Source organism: Nelusetta ayraudi, unplaced genomic scaffold, assembly GCF_046127955.1.
Source record: "Nelusetta ayraudi isolate G7.1 ecotype Tasmania unplaced genomic scaffold, CSIRO-AGI_Nayr_v1 ptg000135l, whole genome shotgun sequence".
NCBI lineage: Eukaryota > Metazoa > Chordata > Actinopteri > Tetraodontiformes > Monacanthidae > Nelusetta > Nelusetta ayraudi.
The window spans coordinates 10356642-10379913 of record NW_027466185.1 but is presented as its reverse complement, the minus strand read 5'-3'; the positions used below and the strand labels follow the sequence as shown (position 1 = coordinate 10379913).

The 23272-nt window shown below is 44.3% G+C and overlaps 3 protein-coding genes across 4 annotated transcripts; all 3 read left to right on the top strand.

The window, feature by feature from the left end:
- The first annotated feature begins 605 nt into the window (after window positions 1-605).
- Window positions 606-6947, top strand: mturn (maturin, neural progenitor differentiation regulator homolog (Xenopus)). Its single transcript, XM_076051622.1, has 3 exons — window positions 606-1145; window positions 4286-4408; window positions 5312-6947. The coding sequence occupies exons 1-3, from the start codon at window positions 987-989 to the stop codon at window positions 5417-5419; spliced, it is 390 nt and encodes a 129-aa protein (XP_075907737.1). The 5' UTR covers window positions 606-986; the 3' UTR covers window positions 5420-6947.
- A 693-nt stretch (window positions 6948-7640) lies between these two features.
- Window positions 7641-12540, top strand: LOC142905116 (E3 ubiquitin-protein ligase znrf2-like). Its single transcript, XM_076051621.1, has 4 exons — window positions 7641-8389; window positions 9954-10049; window positions 11333-11438; window positions 11657-12540. The coding sequence occupies exons 1-4, from the start codon at window positions 8062-8064 to the stop codon at window positions 11712-11714; spliced, it is 588 nt and encodes a 195-aa protein (XP_075907736.1). The 5' UTR covers window positions 7641-8061; the 3' UTR covers window positions 11715-12540.
- Window positions 12541-13778: 1238 nt separating this feature from the next.
- Window positions 13779-15929, top strand: txnl4a (thioredoxin-like 4A). 2 transcript variants are annotated; one of them, XM_076011559.1, is made up of 4 exons: window positions 13779-13935; window positions 14137-14311; window positions 15034-15137; window positions 15215-15929. In XM_076011559.1, exons 2-4 carry the CDS (start codon window positions 14159-14161, stop codon window positions 15384-15386), a joined length of 429 nt encoding a protein of 142 aa, XP_075867674.1. In that variant the 5' UTR covers window positions 13779-13935; window positions 14137-14158; the 3' UTR covers window positions 15387-15929. The 2 variants fall into 2 exon arrangements, with proteins under 2 accessions (XP_075867674.1, XP_075867673.1); XM_076011558.1 differs by having other exon boundaries at window positions 14132-14311.
- Window positions 15930-23272: the final 7343 nt, after the last annotated feature.

The window sequence follows — 23272 nt, the reverse complement described above, 5'->3', positions numbered from 1 at the left end:
TCTGTGGTCAAGAGTGGAGACACGGCCGTGGCAGTGAGTTGAAACCCTAAACCATGGAGGAGGAGTGTTGATGACAGCACTGTGTCCCAAAAAAAGGCACAGGCATGGAGATTTTCCTTGTGCAGAAGTAAAAAAAAGAAAAAGGAAAAGAAAAGAAATAATGAATTTTGCATATTGCTTATTTTATACTGTACAGTAATGTGTATTATTATTTCCTGGTTTATTTTTTTTTTTAAGCGAGTTTGCATTTAGTTACAATAATATTATTATCATTATTATTATTATTTGGTATTTCGGCAGCAGTCAGTAGTAATAAGGAGTACAATGTCAACTCATAAATAATAATAATAATAATAATAATAATAATAATAATAATAATAATAATAATAATAATAATAACCTGCAAAAAAAGTATGTGTTTTTTAAAATGAATAAATAAAATCAACCAAATTCTGTTTGCTTTTCAGCCTGCATACAGATGTTATAAAATAATAATAATAATAATAATAATTAACGAGACGCATATATTGCGCTATGCAGCGTCTCGCTGTGACATGGACGGCTGCCCGGCTCCACTCTTCGTCATCGCGTTTTTTTTCCCAGCGTCCTCCTGCGTATGAATGTATGCGACCGGGGCTGATTTCATAACGCGGGGAGGAAGAAGAGGAGAGGAGAAGAGAGGCGAGCAGAGGAGAGGAATGGGGCTTTGATAATACGGATGAGCACCGCAGAACCCGGTACAGGCTCCGTGCATCAGCAGCGTTCTCAACGATCCCGGGCCATGCGCACGTCGAGGATGTGGTAGCTGCTGCGGATGCTGCTGCTGCTGCTGCTGCTGCTGCCGTCCGATCCGCTGCTGTTTGTTTCCTCCACACTCTCTCCTCCCCTCCTCTACCTTGAGCATCACCGCCGCGCCGGCCTGTGAGATCCAGACCAAAAGCTCCGGAAGCCAAAGGGGGAGGGGGGAGATACCGCAAGACCGGAGGATGGAGTTCAAGAATCTGGTGGAGGCGGCGGAGAAGTGGTGCTCCGGGAACCCGTTCGACCTGATCTTCGCCGAGGAGGAGGACGAGAGGCGGCTGGACTTTTACGCGGAGCCCGGCGTCTCCTTCTACGTGCTGTGTCCCGGCGGCACCGACAATTTCGTAAGAGAGAGAGCCTCCCTCCTTCCCTCCCTCCTTCCTCCCCTCCGCAGGGCCTTCCTTCCGCAGCACACACTGTGTGTTTGTGTTTATGTGTGTGTGTAGGTGTGTCGAGGCTTTGCTGGCTAGGAGGTGGGGTTGTCCCGGTTGCCCCCACCCTCCAGCCCCCCCCACCGTTTTCCCCTTTCCTCCCCTGCTGTCATCCGATTGACACACGAGAGGATGGGAGGAAGGGGATATTAAATGGGATGATGTCATTTCGACCCAAACTACTCCCACCGCCCGCCTGTCCGCGGTGCTCCCGCTTCTACCTCATTGTCGATGCGATATAACCCGTTTTGTGCCAACAACAGCTACGCCAAGTTAGCCAGGTCAAAAAAAAAAAAAAAAAAAAAAATAGCCTAGGCCTGTCACTTTCAAAATAAAAGCCTGAGGACAACATAGAGATGCAGGGGAAATGTTACAGACAAAAGAATTGAATTCATATTTTACATTAAAGTGATGGTCCACTTGCACGTTATTTCGTCAGTGTTTCAATCTGAATTTAAATTGCGTCTGGAGACAAGAGGTGATGACAACTTGTCCAGAAGTAAACATGCATCCATGAGTTTTCTGCCTCTGCTCACCATGCACTCAGGGTTGCAGGCTTGCTGCAGCCCAGCCCGCTTGTCTGGGGATGAAAGGTGGGGTGAGACAGTTCATCACAGGCCCAACACAGAGAGACAGCAACTGCTCGTTTTACTCAGATTCATATGTACAGAAAACAAAAACAAAACATGTTAACAGCACACAGCAAGGCTCTGGGTCAAAATTGGAACCAGTAACCTTCTTGCTGTGAGGCGGCGGACACAATCCAGCGTCGTCTTTAATCGAGCGCCAATTGTAAATAATTAATAGATTCATGAAACATTTATCTGTAGATTTAAAGAAACAGTTCAACAGTTCAGGAGTGTCCAGTTCATCCCATCGAAGCATTCGCCTGAAAGAATATCGATGAAAATGAAGATGCTATATCTAATTCTGCCACCATCAGGTTTTGTTTATTCTCGTCATTCACATTAATTTACTCTATCATCAGTTAGTGTCTCCTAATCGCCAACAAGATGTTGTGTGTTTATTCAATGTAAGTTCTGACGCCCACCTAAACTCAGGGACGGCTCTGATGCTTCTGCAACTCACTGGTGTCCAATTCCAGGGTGGTGCAGTGGTGGTGCTGTGAGCCACGCAGCTCTTAAGTCTGATCCCCCCCCCCACCCTGCTTCCTCTCTCCCTCCTCCTGCCCCAGCAAAGAGGGGCGGGGTGAGCAGATGGAGATGACCCAGGAGTCAGGGCGTCTGTTCACTCAATAACATATTATGTCACACAGAGAGCATGCCTGTGCGGCGTGTTCGCAGGCTGATCCATCCCTCAGACAGCTTGAGCGAGGACTTTACATTCATCACCCAGAAACTAAAAGCACTGTGTGAAAAAACAAAAAACAAAAAAACACACCCATGATGCTTGTGTTTGAAAACACTGTATGCCTCTGTACCTTAAAAAAAAGAGTCACAATCGGAATGACCCGTCTATTTTCTGGTTCCTTTGTTTCTCATCATCTCCATTACAACCCACAGGTTTTTTTTTCTAAAATGTGCACGACAGTTGCTGCAGGCTTCCACTTGTGCAAACTTCACACACGCGTGCACACACACACACACACACACACACACACACACACACACACACACACAAAAAAAAACCTGCTTACAACCACAACAACTTTGTGTCTCTGCAGGACCCTGGAGACTTCATCAATACTGCTTTCTGAACCCTCTACCCAACCACACACACACACCCACACACACACACACACACACACACACACACACACACACACACACACACTTGTGCATGCATAATCCTCAAGAACCTTGCATTGTTATCCTCACCCCCAGCACCAGAGGGTGCTGTAAAATTATTTCCACTATGAAAACATTTCAGCTTCATGCCCCTGTTCCAGCTCTGATGTTTCCCTCTGGGTAATCTTTGGAGCTTTCACTTATACGGCCCTCGTGACGAGCAGTTTAGAGTATGATTAGCTAGAGCCTTTTGGCAGGATGAGATCTTGGGATATTTGAGTGGGAGGGAGTGGGGGCAAAAAAAAAATCAAAATTGTCGGCCAGTTGGTGTCAGGCTCGGTCTATGCCATATTCAGCTCTTTTTACATCAGCGTGACCCAGTGTTCCCTCAGACTGATTTTTGCAACACTACCCGACATGAAGGCGTCCCTACCTGACACCATAACCTCGAAATTGAGTTTTCATTGGAAACCCCATCAATGATTGGACAATCATTTCTTATGTCTGACCAGGATAGTCTTACAGTAAGGTGTGCACTATGGTCAGAGGCGACAACCACAATATCTAGTTTGGACCCTAAAATAGAACTCATCCATTAAACTGTCGTCAAGCAGCAGATCTAAGATCCAACACTAACTCTGATATCTGCCGCAAAGCCATTATAGATGTGCCAGATTAATGTTGATTTACTGGCTGCAAGCAAGCTAACTTTAATCAGCTTGCTGAAATGGAAGCAACTCAAGCTTTACGAATAAAAAAGGAACCTCAGTGTACTTGTCTGAAAAGGTAAAGATGGTAATTGTTATTTCCACACGCGTGGTAGTGCTATCTTAGGTAGCATTTTGGTTTACGTTGTAAAGTACTGCACAGTTCACACAAGGGGGCGTCATAGTGGAGGGATTAAAGGTCTGTTTTCTTTGCTTGTCTGCTTCTATTGCCTGCTCCACTAAGAAATGTGAGTTAAAACACATGTTTTTGTGGATCCGCTATCTGTGATGTCCCTGATACGTTTAGCAACAACCACACCAGGCATTTATTCCTCCATCTGAGATCACACGTGAAATTTATCATAACGTTTTGTTGTTTTGCGGAGGCCATAAACATATGGCTCAATTTGCTGTTTTACACGAGAATTTACAGAGTTTTTTGTTAGTGTTTGGTTTTGTGTCCAATAATTGATCTGTGGAGAAAGCGTTGGAAGGAAAATAAAGATCTTAAAATGGACCTTATATAAGCCCTTAAAATCCTGTGTGGAGGATCTAAACGATTTCATGTGTGTCTTTTTTTTTGTGTGTGTGTCTGTAGCACGTGTGGAGTGAGAGTGAGGACTGCCTCCCTTTCCTACAGCTGGCCCAGGACTACATCTCGTCCTGCGGGAAGAAGACGCTGCTGGAGGTGCTGGAGAAGGTCTTCACGTCCTTCAGGCCTGTAAGGAGATTCTCTCTAGAGCCTCGCCATCCTTTCTAACTACCGAGCTCGGACATCTGTTGAGCAGCGGTTACATTCTGTTCTCTTGGCCGCTGACTTAACAACACCAACCCCACCCAGCATGAGAACATTTCAGGTCTGACAGGTTTATTGGGAAACGATGCATAACATTGATTCAAGGGTTTTTCAGAAACTCAGAGTATTTGTTTTTTTTCTTCATGTCAACATACTGTAAATATTTAATTTCTATAACTGGTTTAACTTGAAGAGCTTTCTTTTTTGATGTAAACATGGGATTGGTAAAACATTCCACTCGTTCTTTTAACGCTAATCAAATTAACCAAGTAATCAACTGATACGGTGATTGAGAGAGGTTACCTGGAAAGCAGTGAAGCTGATACCCTCTTGTTCACCAATCAGATCACTTTACACCTATTGGTCAGTCAGTTTTGATGACATGCCAGCTACGTTATGTCACTGTTTATACCACCGTGCTTGGCGGACCACTTTGACCCCGTGGTCCTAATGAGGACGGGAACTTCCTGCCATCTCAGCTGACAGCCTCATGCTGTTGATGAGGAAGTTATGTCAGCCATTACCGTGAAACAGCTGCACACAGACTTCGCCTCATCGCCGACTGAACCAACTCAACCTTTTTTTTTCTCTCAGAATTTCTCCTTAAAAGTGGACTGAATGCAGCTTTTCATGTATTATGAACGGCGACAGGCCAACATCTGCTTTGGGATCAATAATGTGATTTGGCCACATGGATGTTGAAGATTTAGAAGCTGTCATGCAAGGCGACTCTCGTCTCATCGAGGCAAAAAAAGTTTATTTCGCTGATGAATGAAAATCCCATTGCCGTGACTTCTAACTGAACGATGTCCCTTTGCCCCCTGCCAGCTGCTGGGTCTGCCAGACTTAGAGGACGACAGCTTTGAGCATTACCACGCCGACATGGAGGGGGAGCCAGGGCCGGACCACCAGCAGATGGGGGTCAGCCAGCAGTGACGGGCCCCCCCGGGATGAGACCTGCGTCTGGGGGGAGAGCTGCTATCGAGCTCTGGGTTGTGAATCAACCCTCGGAGAACACCTAACGACATGCACACGCAGACACGCACACAAACACACACATACACACACACACACACACACACACACACACAAACAAATTCATAGATTTATTTAACTTAAACTTGCACCACCATGTTCTTTGAATGTCAGTGGCTTTGCTTCCCAAAGAGTGCACCCTGTTGCACTGCGTTGCACCTCCCCACCCCCCCGCCCCTGTCCTCCCCTACCCTTCCCTCCCAAAACCCCAACACCCACCCGCGTAGCGGTGTGGGGGGCTTACGTGATAGGCGGTCGTGCGCCTACGCCGCAACGGAACATAACCATTCACCTGCCTAGACGAGTTTAACTTCACACAGCAATATTACACCAGGCCTCCAGGTGGCTTCGTTATGCAGAACCAGCCCAGAAGTCGCCTTTTTGGAGGCGCACGCTGGCAGAGATAACCAACTTCTTTTTGTTTCCGTATCGTCGTCACTTTGACGCGCCGGAGGCACACGAGCGAGCAGCTGAGAGATACACGGGTGGAGCTCGACGTTTGAGGGATGCAGATAAAAGAGGCGGGGGAGGGGTGGGCGTACGGGGGCAGAGGAAGGGAAAAGTGGCATCGTTTTAGACTCTGTTGAAGTGGGTGGAGAGGTGGTGGTGAAGAGACGTGAGACGCAGGGCGGGGCTACTTTCTGCTTCACTCTCTCCTTTTCTAGCACACTCCAAAAATAGTCGCATAGGGTTTTTATTTTATTTTTTTTAATTTTTGCTTTTGATCAAAAGCATCTCGAACATCGCGCGGCTCCCCATCCCAAGCTCGAGTTGCGTCTCCCGTTTTCCAGAGGCGGCGATGCCCCTTTGTCACTTGAGGAGGAAGTCAGTTTCAGTCCAATGCTACTATCATATGACCGTTCAAACAAAGGACCCACGCTGCAGCTTAGGCCCTTCCCATTCAGGGGTGTCATATAGTCAAATGACGGCCTACTTCGGTTCCTTGTAGTCTTCCTTCCTGGTTGTTGGCTGTTTTTGTTTTGGTTTGGTTTGTTCCGAGCTACCCCCGATAAGATTCCTTTCAAAAAGCAAGCTGACCTCTCTCTCTTTCTTGCTCCTTTTGGGTTTCAATTGCTTTTTTTCTGTAACTAGACTATAATTAAAAAAAAAAGAAAAGAAAAGGAAAAAGAGCACACCTAATCACCTGAGTGATATTGCAGGCTAGAGGAGATCTTACTCCTTCACAGTGTTTTGGTTTTTGTGTCACATCCACAGTGCACTGCGATGCTTCAAGGTTCGTCCCGCTGCCTTTCGACCACTCGGCCCACACACAAACACAAGACTGTTTTTCTTGAGCCTGTTTACTTTAAGCCTGTCCTCGTTTGCCTTTTTCCGTTGCCCGGTTGAATGTCTCCCATGCAGTGTATCTTCTGTTAGGCCTCAGATACGTGTGAAATTGTTCAATAAACTGCGTGAACTGTCACCCACAGACGTCTGTTCCCCTCTTTTGTTTCTCTCTGCACTCGCCCTGCGCTAATGGCCCGAGGTTAATGGAACACGAGGCGCCCGGCATGGAGAGCTCTCTCATGTTGGAAAGGTTGGGACTGATGACCCACTGCCGTGTGCCAACAGCCCTCTGGTGTTACTGGGGTGGTGACGTCATGCACCACGTGACAAACCCAGTCAGATGTTTGTCAAGTCAGAGGAATAGACACAGCAGGTGGTTATGGGATTTCAAATTAAAAGCGAAACTTCACTTATTTGAGTGTTATTAATCTCTAACCGTGTCCCATAGAGCACAAGCTAATGTTATCCCAATATAACAGTACATTTTTATCCTATAATAAACGTTGTTTTTTTTTTTCAATGTTTGATAGCATGGTGGTGTGCATATTTCTCGTGTGAGTTCTGAAGATGACCGGGAAGAACAGGGGTAAAGACAATGTAATAGAATATTAAAATAACCAAAAACAGGTTTACCCTGAGATGGTGAAATTAAATTAACATGAGTGAGAAAACAACATTCAATTGGTTATGTTCTAAACGACCCGTCATTTTCTTTGACTTCCTTGTTCTTTTACTTTGAACAAGAGTGCGTCTACTTCCGGTAAACCTCTAGCTCAATGCAACCCGCTGCACGGGAGTGGGAAGGGCGGTCCTTGCCTTTATTTTTTCGTTCCAAGCGGCCACAGATGAGAACAAAAACAAACTTGAACCAGATGGGCCGTCGGTCTCGACTCGCGCTCGCGTTCTCGTCTAAACGAAAGGAACCGACTGCGAGCAACTAGATAGGTTTTGTTTAAAGTATATTTTGTTCTTTTTTCTGGAGGAAAAAAAAGGAGGACTGTCGAGGGGAATAACGCCAACGACTGGAAATTAACTTATGCGTCAGTGAATGCGCACTTTACACACGATGAAACTTTGAGGTGTCCTCCTTTGTTGTTGTTGTTCGCGTGTCGGGCTCTTCCTCCTTTGTTAGTGTCACCTCTTCTGGTCTCTCTGCAACCATGTGTCGCGGCTAGAGACACCAGGGGGTCAAACAAAAACAAGGAAAACAAAACTAAAGTGCGCACAAAGAGCCGAGGAGGCGATTTCTAGGGGTCATGGGGGGTAAACAGAGCAGCCAGGCGTTCGACGGCAGAACTCGGGCTTATTCCAGCTCCGATCTCCCGTCGGTGAATCCCGGCGGAGGGGAGAGGATCGCGGGGTTCAGGTACACCAACGGGCCCGATGGACCCCGGATCCGGATCACGGGCGGCGGGCCAGCCAGCTCGGGCCTCAGCATACCGACCGGTGGCATGTCGGCGTCTCGTGCACTCAATCAGAGCCTCGATGCCACGGATGGCGTCGACGAGGACCAGCTGTCTCCCGAGGGCCACAGGTTGCTCATTGGATCCCTACCGGCTCACCTGTCCCCACACTTGCTGGGAGGTAAGTTGGAAAATGTAGAAAACAGAAAAGAGGTCATATTAAAGTATGACTAATCTAATTTCCTGATTGTCCCTGAAGTAGCCTACGCTTTGCCTTTGTTCCTCAGAACTGCAGAAGGTCATAATGTAATCCCCCCCCCCTCCAAAAAAAAAAAAAAAAAACTGATTAAACATCATGATTTATTATAATCATATTAAATAGTTATAGCATGTCCACGGAGCCATTTCTGTACTGCGAAACCGGAGGCTGAAGCCTATTTCTTTTAAAGTCCTGTGATCTGTGAGTTGTCTGCTTTGCTTTAAAACCTGTTTGTTTTTTGTTTTGAACCATCATGTTTACATGTTAGCTCATGTACAGCAGCACCATGCCTTTATCACAACGTCGACAAATTCTGAAATTACTGTCAGTCTTGGCTCTCTCTTTTTTTTATTGGTGACCTTTCTGCACATGTTACTCGAGCACATGTGCAGCCACAGGTGGCTCAACTGTGTGCTGCACTGCCATCTGCTTTGTTTTGCCTTTTTTAACCCCCTCTCAGTCTTACAAAACTGGCTTGTTTTTCAAGCCAACTCTGAGGGAAGAGTGCATAATGTAGGTCAACAGATAAGGACTTCCTGCTGGTTACACATTGCTTCAGACCGAATCCACACACTGAGCTGCCACTCAAGACGCTTGTTTCTCTCTCTCTCTCTCTCTCTCTCTCTCTCTCTCTCTCTCTCTCTCTCTCTCCCTCTCTCTCTCTCTCCCTCTCTCTCTTTTTTTTAAAAAAAAGTGTGCACGAAACACTATGGTTACATTACTTCCCAACAGGACGCCCAATACACAGCCTGCGTGCCCTGTGTACTGAACAGACGAGCTCGTCAACAAAGATAAAAGCCTTGATAACGTCTCCTAAACGCTTATTTTTGCTGGTAGAGTTCTCAGAAACAATGTACGGCCCGTTTTTCTTATCTTATTTGCGCCGTGGTCAATAAAAAACGCCACCCTCTTCTGACTGTAAGTGCCAGTAATTTCCCTGTCGAGGTTACTTAATCATTAATTCGCTCATCGGTAACCTTCCCTTATCAAAGACATGCAATAGTGCCTGTGGGATTGCCAGGCCTGTCCCATTTCTTCTCTTCCCCTCCAAAAGTCACGAGACAAACATGAAGTTGATACAAGACTCGGGAATGGCTGCCTCCTGCACTCATTGTGCATTTGCACACCATGTTTTGCATGATGTGTTACAATGCCAAACAGAGGTTAAGCCTACGTCGGGTCAGCCACAACTTGAACCATTAATATGTGCAGCCGAGTAAGGAGGCCAAAAGTAAATGGGCCAAATGATTAGATAATAAACAACTGGGCTCATAATTGCCATTAAATATGAAGGCTCAAGGTTAAGCTGCAGAGAAGAAAACGCAAAGATTTGGCAATCAGATTGTAACAGAATGTTTACAGCAGACAAGAGTACCAGTGTGGGCATGCAGGTATGAGGTCACGTCAGACCACGTCAATGAAAAGTTGAAAACATTGACACGGCAGGGTACTCATGCTCTTGCTTCTTCTTCCTTTGTGTTCGCAGGCTTCCACTGCCCCCTGTGCTCCAAGTTCATGGCGTCGAACGAGATAGAGAAGCACCTACTGATATGTTTCAGCAAGACACGCCTTGCATACAACAGTAGGATTTCCTGTTTTTATTTTTCGTTTAATTTACAAAAAAGTATAACACAAATTGGTCCATTAAGTTAAAACACACGGCTGTTTGATATACACAGGTTATGTAACCAGAAACTTGGCTGACGTCCAGTAACCCCAAATATTTGCCTTGCCGTATGCTGAGAATGCTTGTTTTTTTTTCACTTGCCCATAAATGGTGTAAGGGTTTAACTATTTGAATCTTGCTGTGTATTTTCCGTAGTGGCGTTCGAGCCTAATGGAAAGCGTTAATATTACTATAGTGGTTAAAATATTAAAGAAGACAGTAGTTATAGTAATAGTAGTAGCAGTAATATTTTTCATATTTAAAATTAGATTTCAAGTGGAAAAATGTTTTAAAAAAAATCAATTGCCACAATTAAATATAATTGCAGCTCAAAACATTTATTTCAGACAGTTTCTGTATAAAACTATATTTCTATGAACATACAGTAACAATCAAGTTAAGATCTCAAATAATTCTTAGAAGATATTCCTGAATGATATACAAATTACAAATTGTTGTGCTCAGTGAAGCTGCCACCTGTGACTGTAGTGTGGTATGGAGGGGGGGTAGTGATGACACAAATCCACATGCACAGGAAACTCGCGCTTGCTGAAGAAACAAAGTTGTTGCAGCACTTCCTGAGCCGTTGCCTAGTCTTTTGAAAGCTGGTGCTTGCATGACTTCATACACTTGCAGCAACACGCATGTCGCTGATAGATATTCAGCAGGCAAACCGCTCTGGGGCTGTGCAGCGCGTCCTCATTTCTCGTCTGCCCATTCATCTAAACATCACTTTGAGTTTCGTTCACCGTTGCTAAATAGCAAAATGTCCCGTTTATGTGGTTGGTGTCTGCCTTTTCTACCTGGATTAATTTTGATATTTGATAAAGAAAAAGCAGCCAGCAGCTCCACTTACTCTTTTGATATGCCTTAGGTGTTGACTCTAGGACTTAGGGTTAGGGGTTATGGGTCATGGGTGATTATGCAGGTAAACAGAGAAACGTCCCCATGAGTAGTCTCATTTCTGTGTTTAGTTCTCACCACAATCAAACATTTGCACTTCACCGTACAAGTGAAACAATTACCCGGTTTGCTGACTAGATGAAAACCAGGACACCAGGAAGCAGGTATTCTGGGTGCCAAAGGTTAAACCGGTTGGTTATGCAGAATTCACAGCGTGAAGTGAGGATCTGATAAATGATTAGATGTAAGTAGCAGCTCCTGTCTCAATGTGAATCTGTGTTGCTTGTCTTTCTCAGAGGACATCCTGTCCAGAGACTCTGGGGAATGTTCTATCTGTTTAGAGGAGCTGGAACAAGGGGACACCATTGCCAGGCTGCCATGTCTCTGCATCTACCACAAAGGGTAACAGCAACACCCTCAAACGCACTGAGAAACACAGATGGACAATATTCACCATGTTGACCCAGGCGTAAATACAAATGCAGTACTAAATGCAATACAAGAGTAGTTAAAAGTCTGATCTACTACTTGTCTAGTTCTTTAAAAAAAACCTAACTTTTACATATTTCCCTCAAATTTTCAAATTCAAGAGAAAAAAAGATCCCTCATATCTCTTTCAGGTGTATCGATGAGTGGTTTGAGGTGAACCGCTCCTGTCCAGAGCATCCCTCCAAGTAGGAGCTACAACGTACCCTTTCAGCCTGCTGTACCGGTACCTCATCCCAACACTGTGTCCTCCTTCTGAGCATCAGTGCTCCTCAGGGATTGTAAGACATTATTGTGTACAGGACATTTTTTTTAACCCCAAACTTCCACGTGGACTATTGACAGACTGCGTGATATGTCTGTAGAGACGCATTCATTGGATGCTCAGAGAACCACAGGTGGAGTCATTCATCTCCAGAAAAATATGTGAATGTTCTTTTTGTCACCTATTGGCCTGCAGGGAGATTGTGCAACATTGGAGTGGAATTGTTTTTCTGAAAAGGGTGTGTTTTATTCAACAGAGGACTATAATGAACACACTGGGAGGCTTCCAGAAATATATCTGGGTTCAGAAAGGCCAAGGCTCGAATGGTGCAATGTTTAAAAAAAAAAAAAAAAAAAAAAGTCATAACAATTTTTTTCAGCTTCTTGGGATGACCAGTGTTTTTATCATTAGAAACAAGGATTGATTTTTTTTTATTGAATGCAAAATTGACTATCATTGTTTGTCAAACAATCATGTGCTCTCAAGCCAAATTGTCTAATGTGAAATAGTCTGACCCTGCTAATCATCTGACCATCTAGAAGCAAAGCATTGTGATTGTGTAGTTCAATGGTAGTGTTCAAGGTAAGTTCAGATGTATCTAATGATGATTCATGACCCTCTCTAAGGAGTGCCACATGCTGCTATGTCTCTGACTGGAAATGTTGCCTATAGCCTTTGATATTAGTTTTTGTTTTGTTTTGTATTTGTACTGTAATGAATTGCACAATAATAAATGTTTTCCCCGTTTCTTTACTGCCAGGTGACATTTAAAGCATTTTAACACTGATGATGAATTTATACACTCTTTATCTAAAAAAAAGTTATCCTTTGACTTGTACATTGAGAGAAACCAAGGGTTGTTTTTTTTAATTAAACTAAATTAGCGGAATAACAAAATGTAAAATGTTTAGCAAAAAGTCATCTACATGCATCTTTGTAGGAGTTTTTCGTGAAAAAGGGGAAATTTAAATATGACCCTGTACAAAAATTCAGAATAATCCACTGGGTAAATTGCCTAATCCAGCTAAATCAAGGGTGGCTGAAACAGGCAGCTATGCGTTTTATAATACGTCCATGGTCTGGAAGCATGCGCACTACTACGACCGCAACGTCTTTCCTTCATCATGACAAGAAAATAAAAACATAATTGCTTATTCTTCACCTGGGATAAATGAAACAGTGATGCAAGCAAAGGTAGACTGGGTGTTTCCTCTGGCTCGTTGCAACATGGCTGGATATCCAGCCTTAACAGGAGAGAGCAGACTTCGAGGTCTGAGGCTAATTTCGCTACTTCCTGATTATACGGTTATAAATGAGACTATCTATGGAAAAACATTTCCATATGAGAGAATATGTATGTAGGAAAGGATTATATTTGATGTACTCGAAACACGGACATTTGAAAAAGGGTTATCTGTTTTCCATACCTGCTTCTTCCCGAGCTCAAGGTCTTGGGGGGTCTGCTGGAACCTATCACAGCTGACGTAGGGCGAAAGCAGGGTGACACCCTGGACAAGTCGCTAACTCATCACAGGGTTATCAATCATTATTATTAAAGGAAATTACCCCCTTGGACATGGTAATCCAAAGATTAAAATAATAATAATAAAAAACCTGATACAACTAAAAAGGGTTTCCTTGTCTATTTTGTCTGAAATGAAACAGTGTTCACTTATTAGATTGTTTTCCCCCTTTATCTGAATATCACAACATTTACAAACAACATTTTCCATAAAACGGTGCCCACAGCGCAATGTGACGTTGGAATGACGTTTTTGTTTTTTTTATTTTTATTTTTTTAATTTATCTTAAGTCATTTCTGGACATCCAATTTCAGTCCACCCCACCACCGTTAGGACGTCGGATAGACGTGCAAATCATGTCTGTAATGAGTCTGTTCTTATAATATATCCGTGATACTACCAGTTTGTACTGTACGACACCAAACCTCAAGCGTGAGTATGCCATCCAAGTGATGACGTAACGCGGTGTCGCTGATTGATGACGTATACAGACGGACCGCTAGAACGTAATGAATACAAAAGGAAGCTAAGTAGCAGCAGGCTCAAAACTGGTGTTTAGAACGTATATTTTAACGCCAAAACAATTTTTTATACACGCATACATTGACATAGTTTCTGTTGTAAGGTAAGTTTGAACGAATCGTTGATCAAATGTCCGTTTTTAAAGCCATTTTAGTTATTCTCTTCGCATTAGCATTCGCTAAGGTTAATATGTCTAAAGTTAGGCCTGCCTTTTCCGAGGGCGCTAGCAGAGATAATATATTTCAGAATCGAGTATTTTGCTGACAAAGTGAAGATTAATTCAAACGCCTGTATTTCAGCACAGAAGTCGACATCAGACCGTCAGAATGTCGTACATGCTACCGCATCTCCACAATGGCTGGCAGGTCGACCAAGCCATCCTTTCCGAGGAGGACCGAGTGCTAGTGATTCGCTTTGGACACGACTGGGACCCGACATGTATGAAAATGGACGAAGTTCTCTACAGCATCGCCGAAAAGGTGCGATTTGGCGATGAGCCCGTCTTTTGTGTTCAAAAACGTTCATGCTGTTATCTCTTGTCAGTGCGTCGTAACCAAAGTTCGCGCATGAAGAGCGAGAGATGGCACAGCAATTCGGAATAAAATGTCTTAAACTTATTGCCAAGGTTGACTTATTGTATACTAATAAGAAAATATATCAACTCAGTACCTACAGGCCAATGTTGAGTTTCATCTACAGATAACAATCCGTTCAAAGTAAATTAAATAAACATTTTTTGAAATTCTAATAAAAAATGTTCATGGCGTTGATTTGCCATTATGACTTTTTTCATCTTTGTAAGGAGACCAGAGAAGGCTTGTCATGGTGACAGAAACTAGTTGATATCTTTTTTAATTTAGTCAAACTAATTATATATAAATAAACATTGATTCAGTTTGGATAAAACATAATTAAGAGAAATTATTATTACAATACAAAGTTTAAAAGACATTAAATCCAAGAACCAAATCAGTCTTTTAGGACTGTAGGGCCCAGTGGAGAAGAATTTAATGGGAAAGGTCTTCAACCTTCGGTAATTCGTGCTTGTGTTTTTGAGGAATATATTTTTAGCTGCCATCTTTAATAAACTAGGCATCGTTAATTAACACGAAGAACAAAATCAAATGTTATCTATCACAAAAGGCGTTACCTATGAGTAATTAATGTTTTTAATGTACCATTTACATTTTTGCCTTGACAGGTGAAGAACTTTGCAGTCATTTACCTTGTGGACATCACGGAAGTGCCAGATTTCAACAAGATGTACGAGTTGTACGACCCGTGCACTGTCATGTTCTTTTTTAGGTAAGGCAACTGAGAAAAGTGACATATCTACAGTTGTATTAAGAGACTTACACATTGTGTTGTGTGTTTTTTTGCAGGAACAAGCACATCATGATTGATTTAGGCACCGGTAACAATAACAAGATCAACTGGACAATGGAAGACAAACAGGAGATGATAGACATTGTTGAAACAGTATACAGAGGGGCAAGAAAAGGAAGAGGTCTGGTGGTGTCACCCAAGGATTATTCTACCAAGTACAGATACTGATCCCCTCCCCTGATATTTTCTTACTTGAAATAGACGCCAATATATGGACATCATGGATTTGTTTTTTTTAAACTTTGTCGACAAACCAAACAGGACAATATTTTTGCTCATTCACACGTGTTACTTTGTCCCATTTGTGATTATTGTTTCTAGATTGTTATGTTTTTGATTTTTTTCTCTTCCTTGTGAAAGTGTTTATTCAACCAGACGGAATAAAAAAAATATTTTTTATGTCTTTTAATATATGTCGATATCCTCATGTTCTGCATGACATTATATTTAAGTAGAAGGTTTTTGATTCAGTATAACATCTAAGACAGCAATGTTATTATAAGATATATCTTAAATTTAAGTTTTGGGGTCACAAAGAATAATGTGTGTGTCCAATCAAGCAGTCATAATTTTAAAGACTGTTTGCAGTAATTGCACATATAAATATTGCTTCTTTTTTTAGTGAAATTGTTTAAATCTGTTGCAGCTGTCTGCACTGCAGTATGACCTTGGTATGAATAAAAATCAGGTTTAAAACACAACCACCTAAAAGGCCCAGATATAGACTAGCAACTGAGGTCTGATCTAATTAGAGTAATAGAATTGAAAAATATGCTATTTAACACTAGAGCTAATTTGACGTCAGCAAGGGAAACTTCCCACATTAGTCTTCCTAGAGGATGCATTTCCTTATTTCGACCGCGTGGTGGCAGCAGAGTTTTTTTTTGTCTGCCAAGTGTGGCAAGCACAGTCGTTCTCTAATCCGAATCTGAAAAAAAAAAACACATTCACGTGGAAACAAATATAGTAGCAATAAAACAACACATAAGACAAGTTGAGTATGTAGTGCGATCAAAGCAACGACAATTTAAAAATATTTGATAAATGCAAAATAATAAAAAAAAAAAAGATACTTGGATAATCTACAAAATACATTTCCATATTTACAGAAATCAAGCGGGACTTTTTTAATTGAACATAAAAAATATTGCACGGCACTCATACTGTACAAAAATCTTGGGCATAATGAAGCACATGAAACCAGCAAAAGCAAATGTAAAGCGGTAATACCACTCTTCGAAAGACTAAATTCTCACACTTGCGTGCAACTGGATGTGCAGAATTGCATTAATATTTGCTCTGTATTGCCTTAAAAACAGTGACTGTTCGTCTTCACTTGATAAAAGCAAATCAACAAAAGCTGAGGTTACTGTGAGCATCACTGATGTCTTTTAGCAGCTATCCTGGTTGGTGACGTGACTTGCTGCAGGGTGAAAGTTTCATTCTGCTGGAGGTGCGCATCGTGAATTTACCTTCCGACAGCGCAAGGTTTTATATTTATAAGCCTCATTCATTCCTTTTTTCTTGTAGTTTCCCTACAGTTTCCTCTGTAAGCCCTAAACCATGACAGTAGCCATCCATCAACAAGTAAAAGATAGCAGTGCGATGAATAATAAAGATGACAGAAAAGAAGAAAGAAATAAGAGAAGCAGTAAGGGATGAGCTTCATTACTAAGGTTGCATTACTTCTGTCTGTCACCTGTTGTGGCTCCTAATTTGTCCTGTGATCTGAAGAGGTGAAAGGGGACAAATACTGTCTGGCTATGGCTCAGTGTGTGTGACCGCATGAAATAGACAGATCTTGTCACCCAGGACACCAAATGGTTTTTGAGCGAGTGCGTGCGTGCGGACGACTCCTCACAATCTCAACTGTCGAACCCCCGCCTTCCCCCGGCAGGCCCCCTCTCCATCCATCTGATCACCGTCTGTCACTAACTGCCCCCAGAGGTCCGGCCAGAGACCAGGATTTGAAAGGACAACAGCTGGCCATCACGAGGAGGAGGTGGAGAGAGGAGAAGGAGGAGGAGGTGTGAGGCCAATAACTGATGTGGTCAAAAACAAAAAAAGAAAAAGGCCACAAGCTCTCAAACTCTCAACTTCTGCACAGTCAGATGCTGCTATCAAAGCATAGTGCCAAAGTTAAACATAATAATAATTATAATCCACCCAGTGGCCCCTCATTACTCTGCTATGAACATATTTGTAGGTGAAAACAAACAAATTTAGTCATCTTTGTGTGTGTTACATCCCCCCAAGGCCTCGCGCGTCCTTTTCAATTACACAAGTCTGGCGCGCTTTTGTGTTTGCCTGGCCCGTCCCTGCAGGGCCAGCGGACACCGCTGCTGTGCCACGGCCCTCATATGGAGTCCGGGGAGAGGAGGGGGGCAGTGCAAAGGCCAACTCCATTGGTCCATTATAATTCACATTATCATGCATTGTTGTTTCCTATTACTGTTAATCAGCTCAAGCATCCCTCCCCCCAGGGGGAAAGTTGAGGTCTGGACTGGGAAACTTCCAGTCTAGATACAGACAGACGTGGCGGTGAGGGGGGTTGGGGGGGGGGGGTGCTGTGGGGGGATGGGGTACAGTGCAGTACAGTAAAGTGTGTGTGTGTGTGGGTGGGAGGGGGAGCTGTATTGTGGTGGTGGTTTTTCCTGTGGACTGCACAGAGAATCTGCCCGCTGCGAGGCCGAGCTAATCCAGGATCTGGTTTCTGCTGATATTGTTTAAAGGAGTGGCGGAGCTGCGAGGACGGACCAGGTGCCAAGGGGAAGACGCGCTGGCCCGCCTCCATCATCCTCTATATCTGGCACTGCCCCGGTGCAAGTAGGGGGAGGGGTTTGCGATTGCCAATTTCTGGGACACACCAACACCCCATGGCTTTTCGCCGGTTGGCACCATAATGGAACGGAGCATAAGCGCGCGACAATACGGGGACAAACGTGCGCTTTTGCCCAGCGACTGCAGCTTCGTCCGCCTGCGCGTCACATCCCGCTCGGAGCCAATGGCTTCTCGGCGTCGGGTGGCGACCAGTAGGAAGTAGTTTTTCATTTGCGATAGAGGTGGATCTTTGGAATGAGGAACTTCTGGTGTTTGTGCTGGATGGGAAAGGATTTGAGGGGGACGCAGAAATAGAGCGTGATTCATATTCGCATGTGTGATGGCCTCGTGTACACTTGAAAATTCATGTCAGGATAACAGTTGTTATCCTGCACCCGGAGATGGCTGAGTAAATGGAGTTCATCCAAACTTCAGGAAAACTACCTTCCCATTGGACCGAGCCAGAGCACAAGACATCCAGCACAAGTCACCACTTTATTGCGGGGCTGATTTATGGGGTAACAGCCAGTAAAAAAACATTCAGGTTTGCAGGGAATGTAAAGTCAGTGAAATGCTTGCAGCTCCAGTGGAGCTGGAATGTGATCTCGATATCTGAACAATCAAATCAGGTTGCATGATTTTACTAGTTTGAGACAAAAAAAAAAAATCTTAAAAAAAATCCATGTCTCACAATGTTCTGGCTGATGAAAACATATAAAGTGTGTTTTCTAGTCATTCTCCAGTTTTTTCGCCAACTTCCTCGAAGCTCTTCACAGCACATATTAACGGCCTGAGCGACAGCCACGCTCCACACTCTCACCCTCTCATCTGAACTGCGTCACCTCGCTCACAAATCAGAAGGGCTGTCGGAAAGCAAAGTGGTGTTGGAGCGACCTGCACAAGGACACGCTGAAATCAAACCGCTGCTCTCAGAGTCATTTCTGCTCCCGCGCCACTCAACGCAACGCAACGCAGTCGTCTCGTCTCACACGCACATCCGTCTCAGCGTAAATGTGACCTTGTTCTCGCTCGTCCTCCAATTTGCTCATCCCGCAGGGTTGTATCACAGGGCCTCTTTACATAAGCGACGCACACCAGGGGAAGAACCGCCGAGTCCCATCTCTCCCTCAACAGTCCCCCCCACCACCACCACCTTCCCTGATTTCTTCAAAGTGTGCACTGACTGCAGGCCCGATGGAGAGATAAGAGCAGATTGTTCATTCCTATTATATATTCTGAGAAGAGAGACGTGAGAACGGTGAGGGGGGGCGGGGGGGCTTATCTCCAAACTCCCTCTGAATCCAGATCCTGTGTATTCATCTCATCAGCTTTTCCTTCTGAGAACACGCTCGGTGGAGGCCGGGGGAGGCGGGAGGAGCTTTAGGGTGGGTTGGAGTTTTTGTCCCGTTGGAGAGAAAATTAAAGCACTGCTTACAGGTTGGTGGGGGATTAACAAGCACAGATGTTTCAAGCTGATAAAGTGCCGAAAAACACACAAACACGTCTTGGTCTATTTCTTCCTGCGAAGGCCGACACACTCGGCACTCGTGTGTTTGCGCTAGTTTAATTCCTCCCTTTCCGCCTCCTCCCACCCCTCTTCCAAATTCACTCGGACGCTTGTGACTAAATGGATTTTGCACCTCTCCTCTCCCTGCAATTGGTGTCATCCATCATCCCGACAAAACGATCCGTCTGCTGAACTTCACGGCGTCGGTGCACACAGGCTGCAGGGATGCCGCGTGTGTGTGTGTTTGCGCAGTGGCATGCTGACGTGCAAACACACCCACGTACCCCCACACACACACACACGCACGCAGGCGCAGGCGCAGGCGCAGTACAAACCCACTGGGCTGTTCAGCGCGCTCGCTTCATTCATGGCGATCAGCCCCCATTCAGAAGCTCGAAGCCCCAATTAGCACCTGCTCAGACTTCACAGGCAGGACGGGGCCGCCTGCCGCTCAGGAAGTGTGACGCCGAGAGGAGCTCCAGCTGAACCAACAGAGCCGTGCAAACACACACACACACACACACACACACACACACACACACACACACACATGAACACAAACGTGAACCCTCGGGCCCTCTGCTCTCATTCTCACAACACACTCTGAGAGCACTGACCACTGTAGGTGCAGCAAATTGATACATTCATTTTGGCGGAAAAGAGCTGTATATCCTGCCACATTTTCCAGGCAGAGATCTGTCAATAGAACTTGATGCCCAGTGTAGTAGGTCCAAAGTAAGCTACAGAGTCAAATCACCTCATGCAATGTCAGTGACAGTGCAGCAGCACTGCTGAGGTTGGCTCCCAGAGAACTAAGCATGTCAGGAACCTGCTGGTGGTTAATTTGAGATGCTGGAGAAGCTGCTATGCACATTCAAAAACCCTGCAAAGCTTCAGTTAGCCAGCAAGTTGCACTCTGAGTAACGTAGGCTACAGACAACAGGAAAAACAGATATGATCACATTCAGAAGACGTCAGCATCCTTGAGGGGTTTCCTTCACCATTTAATCAGATTACGATAATCTGATTGAGATATCTACTGGAAATCTAAATCGTTATCATTTTGTCACACTCATTTGAAACATCTGGAATGTTGTCGCCGAAACGTCATGATGAGGTCTGAAGGAAAGAGCTGACTGGTCGCTGAGGGAGCATTGCAATGCACTTACTGGAGATGTGACTCGCTAGAGTTCGTACAATAAGCAAGTCCTCATGGGACGACGAGCAGTTCAGATTCAATCTGACAGCGCTCATTTTATCACTGGAGGAAATGAAAGGTTGAGTTTAATTCTACAGCTTTTATTACAATTTGCACAGCAAAACAAATGAGAAATAGCAAAACAAACATTTTGTACGGGGTGAAATTAGTAGTGTTGTAGTACTCGAGATTGGTCTCGAGACCAATCTCGAGTACTACAACACTCCACCTTTCTAAGGGTCGGTTGCATCTCGGACTTGGAGGCATTTTTCCTCGGTCTTGTCTTGCTCTCGGACGAGACGGACTCGGGAAATTTGATCAAGACCAGTCGAGACTCAGCCAAAACAACAATGACAGATAATAATGGAAAGAATCCAGCTGCTGACGTTTTATGCTCTGTTTGTGACACCCAGAGCCTCTTATTTCAAGTTAATTCACTTTTTAATTTTATGAAGCAAAGTTGTTTTTTAAAAAAATGGCTTTTAAATAGTTGACAAAGCAGTGAAATGTTAAATAAAATTATCAAAAGATACCTTGCTGATAAGAGATGTTGCTGTTCGATTTAGAAACAAACTTTTTTTCTCTTTTGTTGTTATTTTTCTTTGACATATAAAGTCTTGGCCTTGTCTTGGTCTCCAACTCCAAATGTCTTGGTCTTGTCTCCATCTCGACACTCTCTAGTCTTGATGTCTTTGGTCTCGGTTGGTGCGGTCTTGACTACAACACCATACCTTTAACTAGAGTGTCTGCACGCATAGCTAAAAGTGTGTACAACACACACACACACATACTCTTTCAAAGTGTAGACAAGAGAAGGAACCAATAATAAGAAAACGAAAGACACCAAGAGCCGGAATGTGGCCTGACGAAATCAACAGCCACGCTGCTAAAAAAAAGAAAAGAAAAAATGAATAGAAAAAAAAACTGTTACCCAGCATGCTGCAATCACAAAATTACTTGCATCATGAATCCACACACACAAAAACTCACTCCCACAAGACTGTAAAAAAAAGGAAGCTGATAAAAAAATGAAAATAAAAAAACAGCCTGCTCAGAAAAGCATACACTGGTGGTGAGCTTTTTGCTCACACTGGCTCACATCTGCTTTCTGCATAGTAGAGATGTAGCAGAAAATCTCTCTTTTGAAGTACTATTATTAATGATTAACTCTTTGTGGTCTTATTAGTGCACTAAACAATCAAATCCAGAGAGACAGAGTGAGAGAGACAAAAAAGATCTTGGACAATTTTTGCACACGAAACTCAAAGAAAAAACGACTCTCTTCTCTCTGCCTCCTGCCCCGGCCATCACTGCGCCCCCCCCCCCCTTCCTCCAACCTTTGGCTCCCGTGCCTCCACATCACGCCTCCCCCCTGCTGTCCCCCTACCTGCCTCCCTGCGCTGGTACGGCCTCCCTCTCTCTGCCTCTGTCAATGTATTTTGCCCTTATAAGGAGAGAGCTCACGCAGACTGTACTAACCGCGTGAGCTCTGCAGGGGTGACCTGCGCTAATGGTGCGACGGTTGGCAGCAGGAGGACGGAGGTGTTGTGGGGGTGGTGGTGTGTGTGTGTGTGTGTGTGTGTGTGTGTGTGTGTGTGTGTCGGGGGGTGTGGAGAAGGAGTTCTTTGGATGCCAGAAATAGGCCCTGCCCTGGCTGCTGTGGGGCGGCAGGTGTGCCGCTTAAAACGCTAGCCTCCCCCCGCATCAAGAGGCATTTACTAAAAAAAAGAAAAAAAAAACTAAAGTTGGTCCGTGCTGATTATGTGCATTAGTAAGTGCGAGAAGTGGCACCAGCTGCCCACGCGCTCCGTCGATATGGAACATTTAGCCGCTGAGAGTCGCACAGCGAGGGAGAGCGTGGGCTCCAGCGTGGACGTGCGCAGTGCAACGTGACTCGGTCCAGGTCCTCTGAAGTTCTGTCCTTTTGATCGAGGAGCAGAATCACAGCCGTTTTGGCAGGATGGGCCTTTTCTTTAAAATAGTGATTAAAAAAATTGACGTGCTGGCTAGCCTTGATAATGGTGAAAAGGTGCTGTCAGCCAGCTGGAACGTTTCCCGAACATTCCGTATTTCTCACGCACACACACATATGAAGGGCCCACAGACAGTGTTTGGAGTCAAAAGTCGGAAGGTGATTCGATGAGCCATCTGTCAACTTGAAAGGAGCCAATGGGACTCATTCCTCGCAGCCAGGTAGCAGCTCGCAGGCGTCCCATTGTTGCGAGGGCCAACTGGGATATTCTTTGTGAAAATGACAACAATTTCCAGTTATGTAGCATCCGCTCGAATGCCTTCAGAGGAACGACGGCTGTGAGCTTTTAAGGGCAGTGATCAGTTGCTTGCTTTGTATGAAAAGGCCCAAAACCGAAACACTTCCTGTTGAAGGCTTGGCAAGATGGATGTATAGTTTGCTGAAAGTAATCCAGCTTTCAATGTTTTTTTTGAAGAAGTTGGAAGGGAGTTGGACTTTCTTGACTGCTGAATCAATTGTACAAATTTTTCGGTCCACATACAACCACAACTGTCTGT

Bases quoted from the DNA above. Each gene is read 5' to 3' on its own strand.
- mturn (XM_076051622.1), top strand. From the start codon at position 987: ATGGAGTTCAAGAATCTGGTGGAGGCGGCGGAGAAGTGGTGCTCCGGG. The intron at 1,146-4,285 runs GTAAGAGAGAGA...GTGTGTCTGTAG, and splicing joins CCGGCGGCACCGACAATTTC to CACGTGTGGAGTGAGAGTGA. The intron at 4,409-5,311 runs GTAAGGAGATTC...GCCCCCTGCCAG, and splicing joins TCTTCACGTCCTTCAGGCCT to CTGCTGGGTCTGCCAGACTT.
- LOC142905116 (XM_076051621.1), top strand. From the start codon at position 8,062: ATGGGGGGTAAACAGAGCAGCCAGGCGTTCGACGGCAGAACTCGGGCT. The intron at 8,390-9,953 runs GTAAGTTGGAAA...TTGTGTTCGCAG, and splicing joins GTCCCCACACTTGCTGGGAG to GCTTCCACTGCCCCCTGTGC. The intron at 11,439-11,656 runs GTAACAGCAACA...TATCTCTTTCAG, and splicing joins CTCTGCATCTACCACAAAGG to GTGTATCGATGAGTGGTTTG.
- txnl4a (XM_076011559.1), top strand. From the start codon at position 14,159: ATGTCGTACATGCTACCGCATCTCCACAATGGCTGGCAGGTCGACCAA. The intron at 14,312-15,033 runs GTGCGATTTGGC...TTGCCTTGACAG, and splicing joins TCTACAGCATCGCCGAAAAG to GTGAAGAACTTTGCAGTCAT. The intron at 15,138-15,214 runs GTAAGGCAACTG...GTTTTTTTGCAG, and splicing joins ACTGTCATGTTCTTTTTTAG to GAACAAGCACATCATGATTG.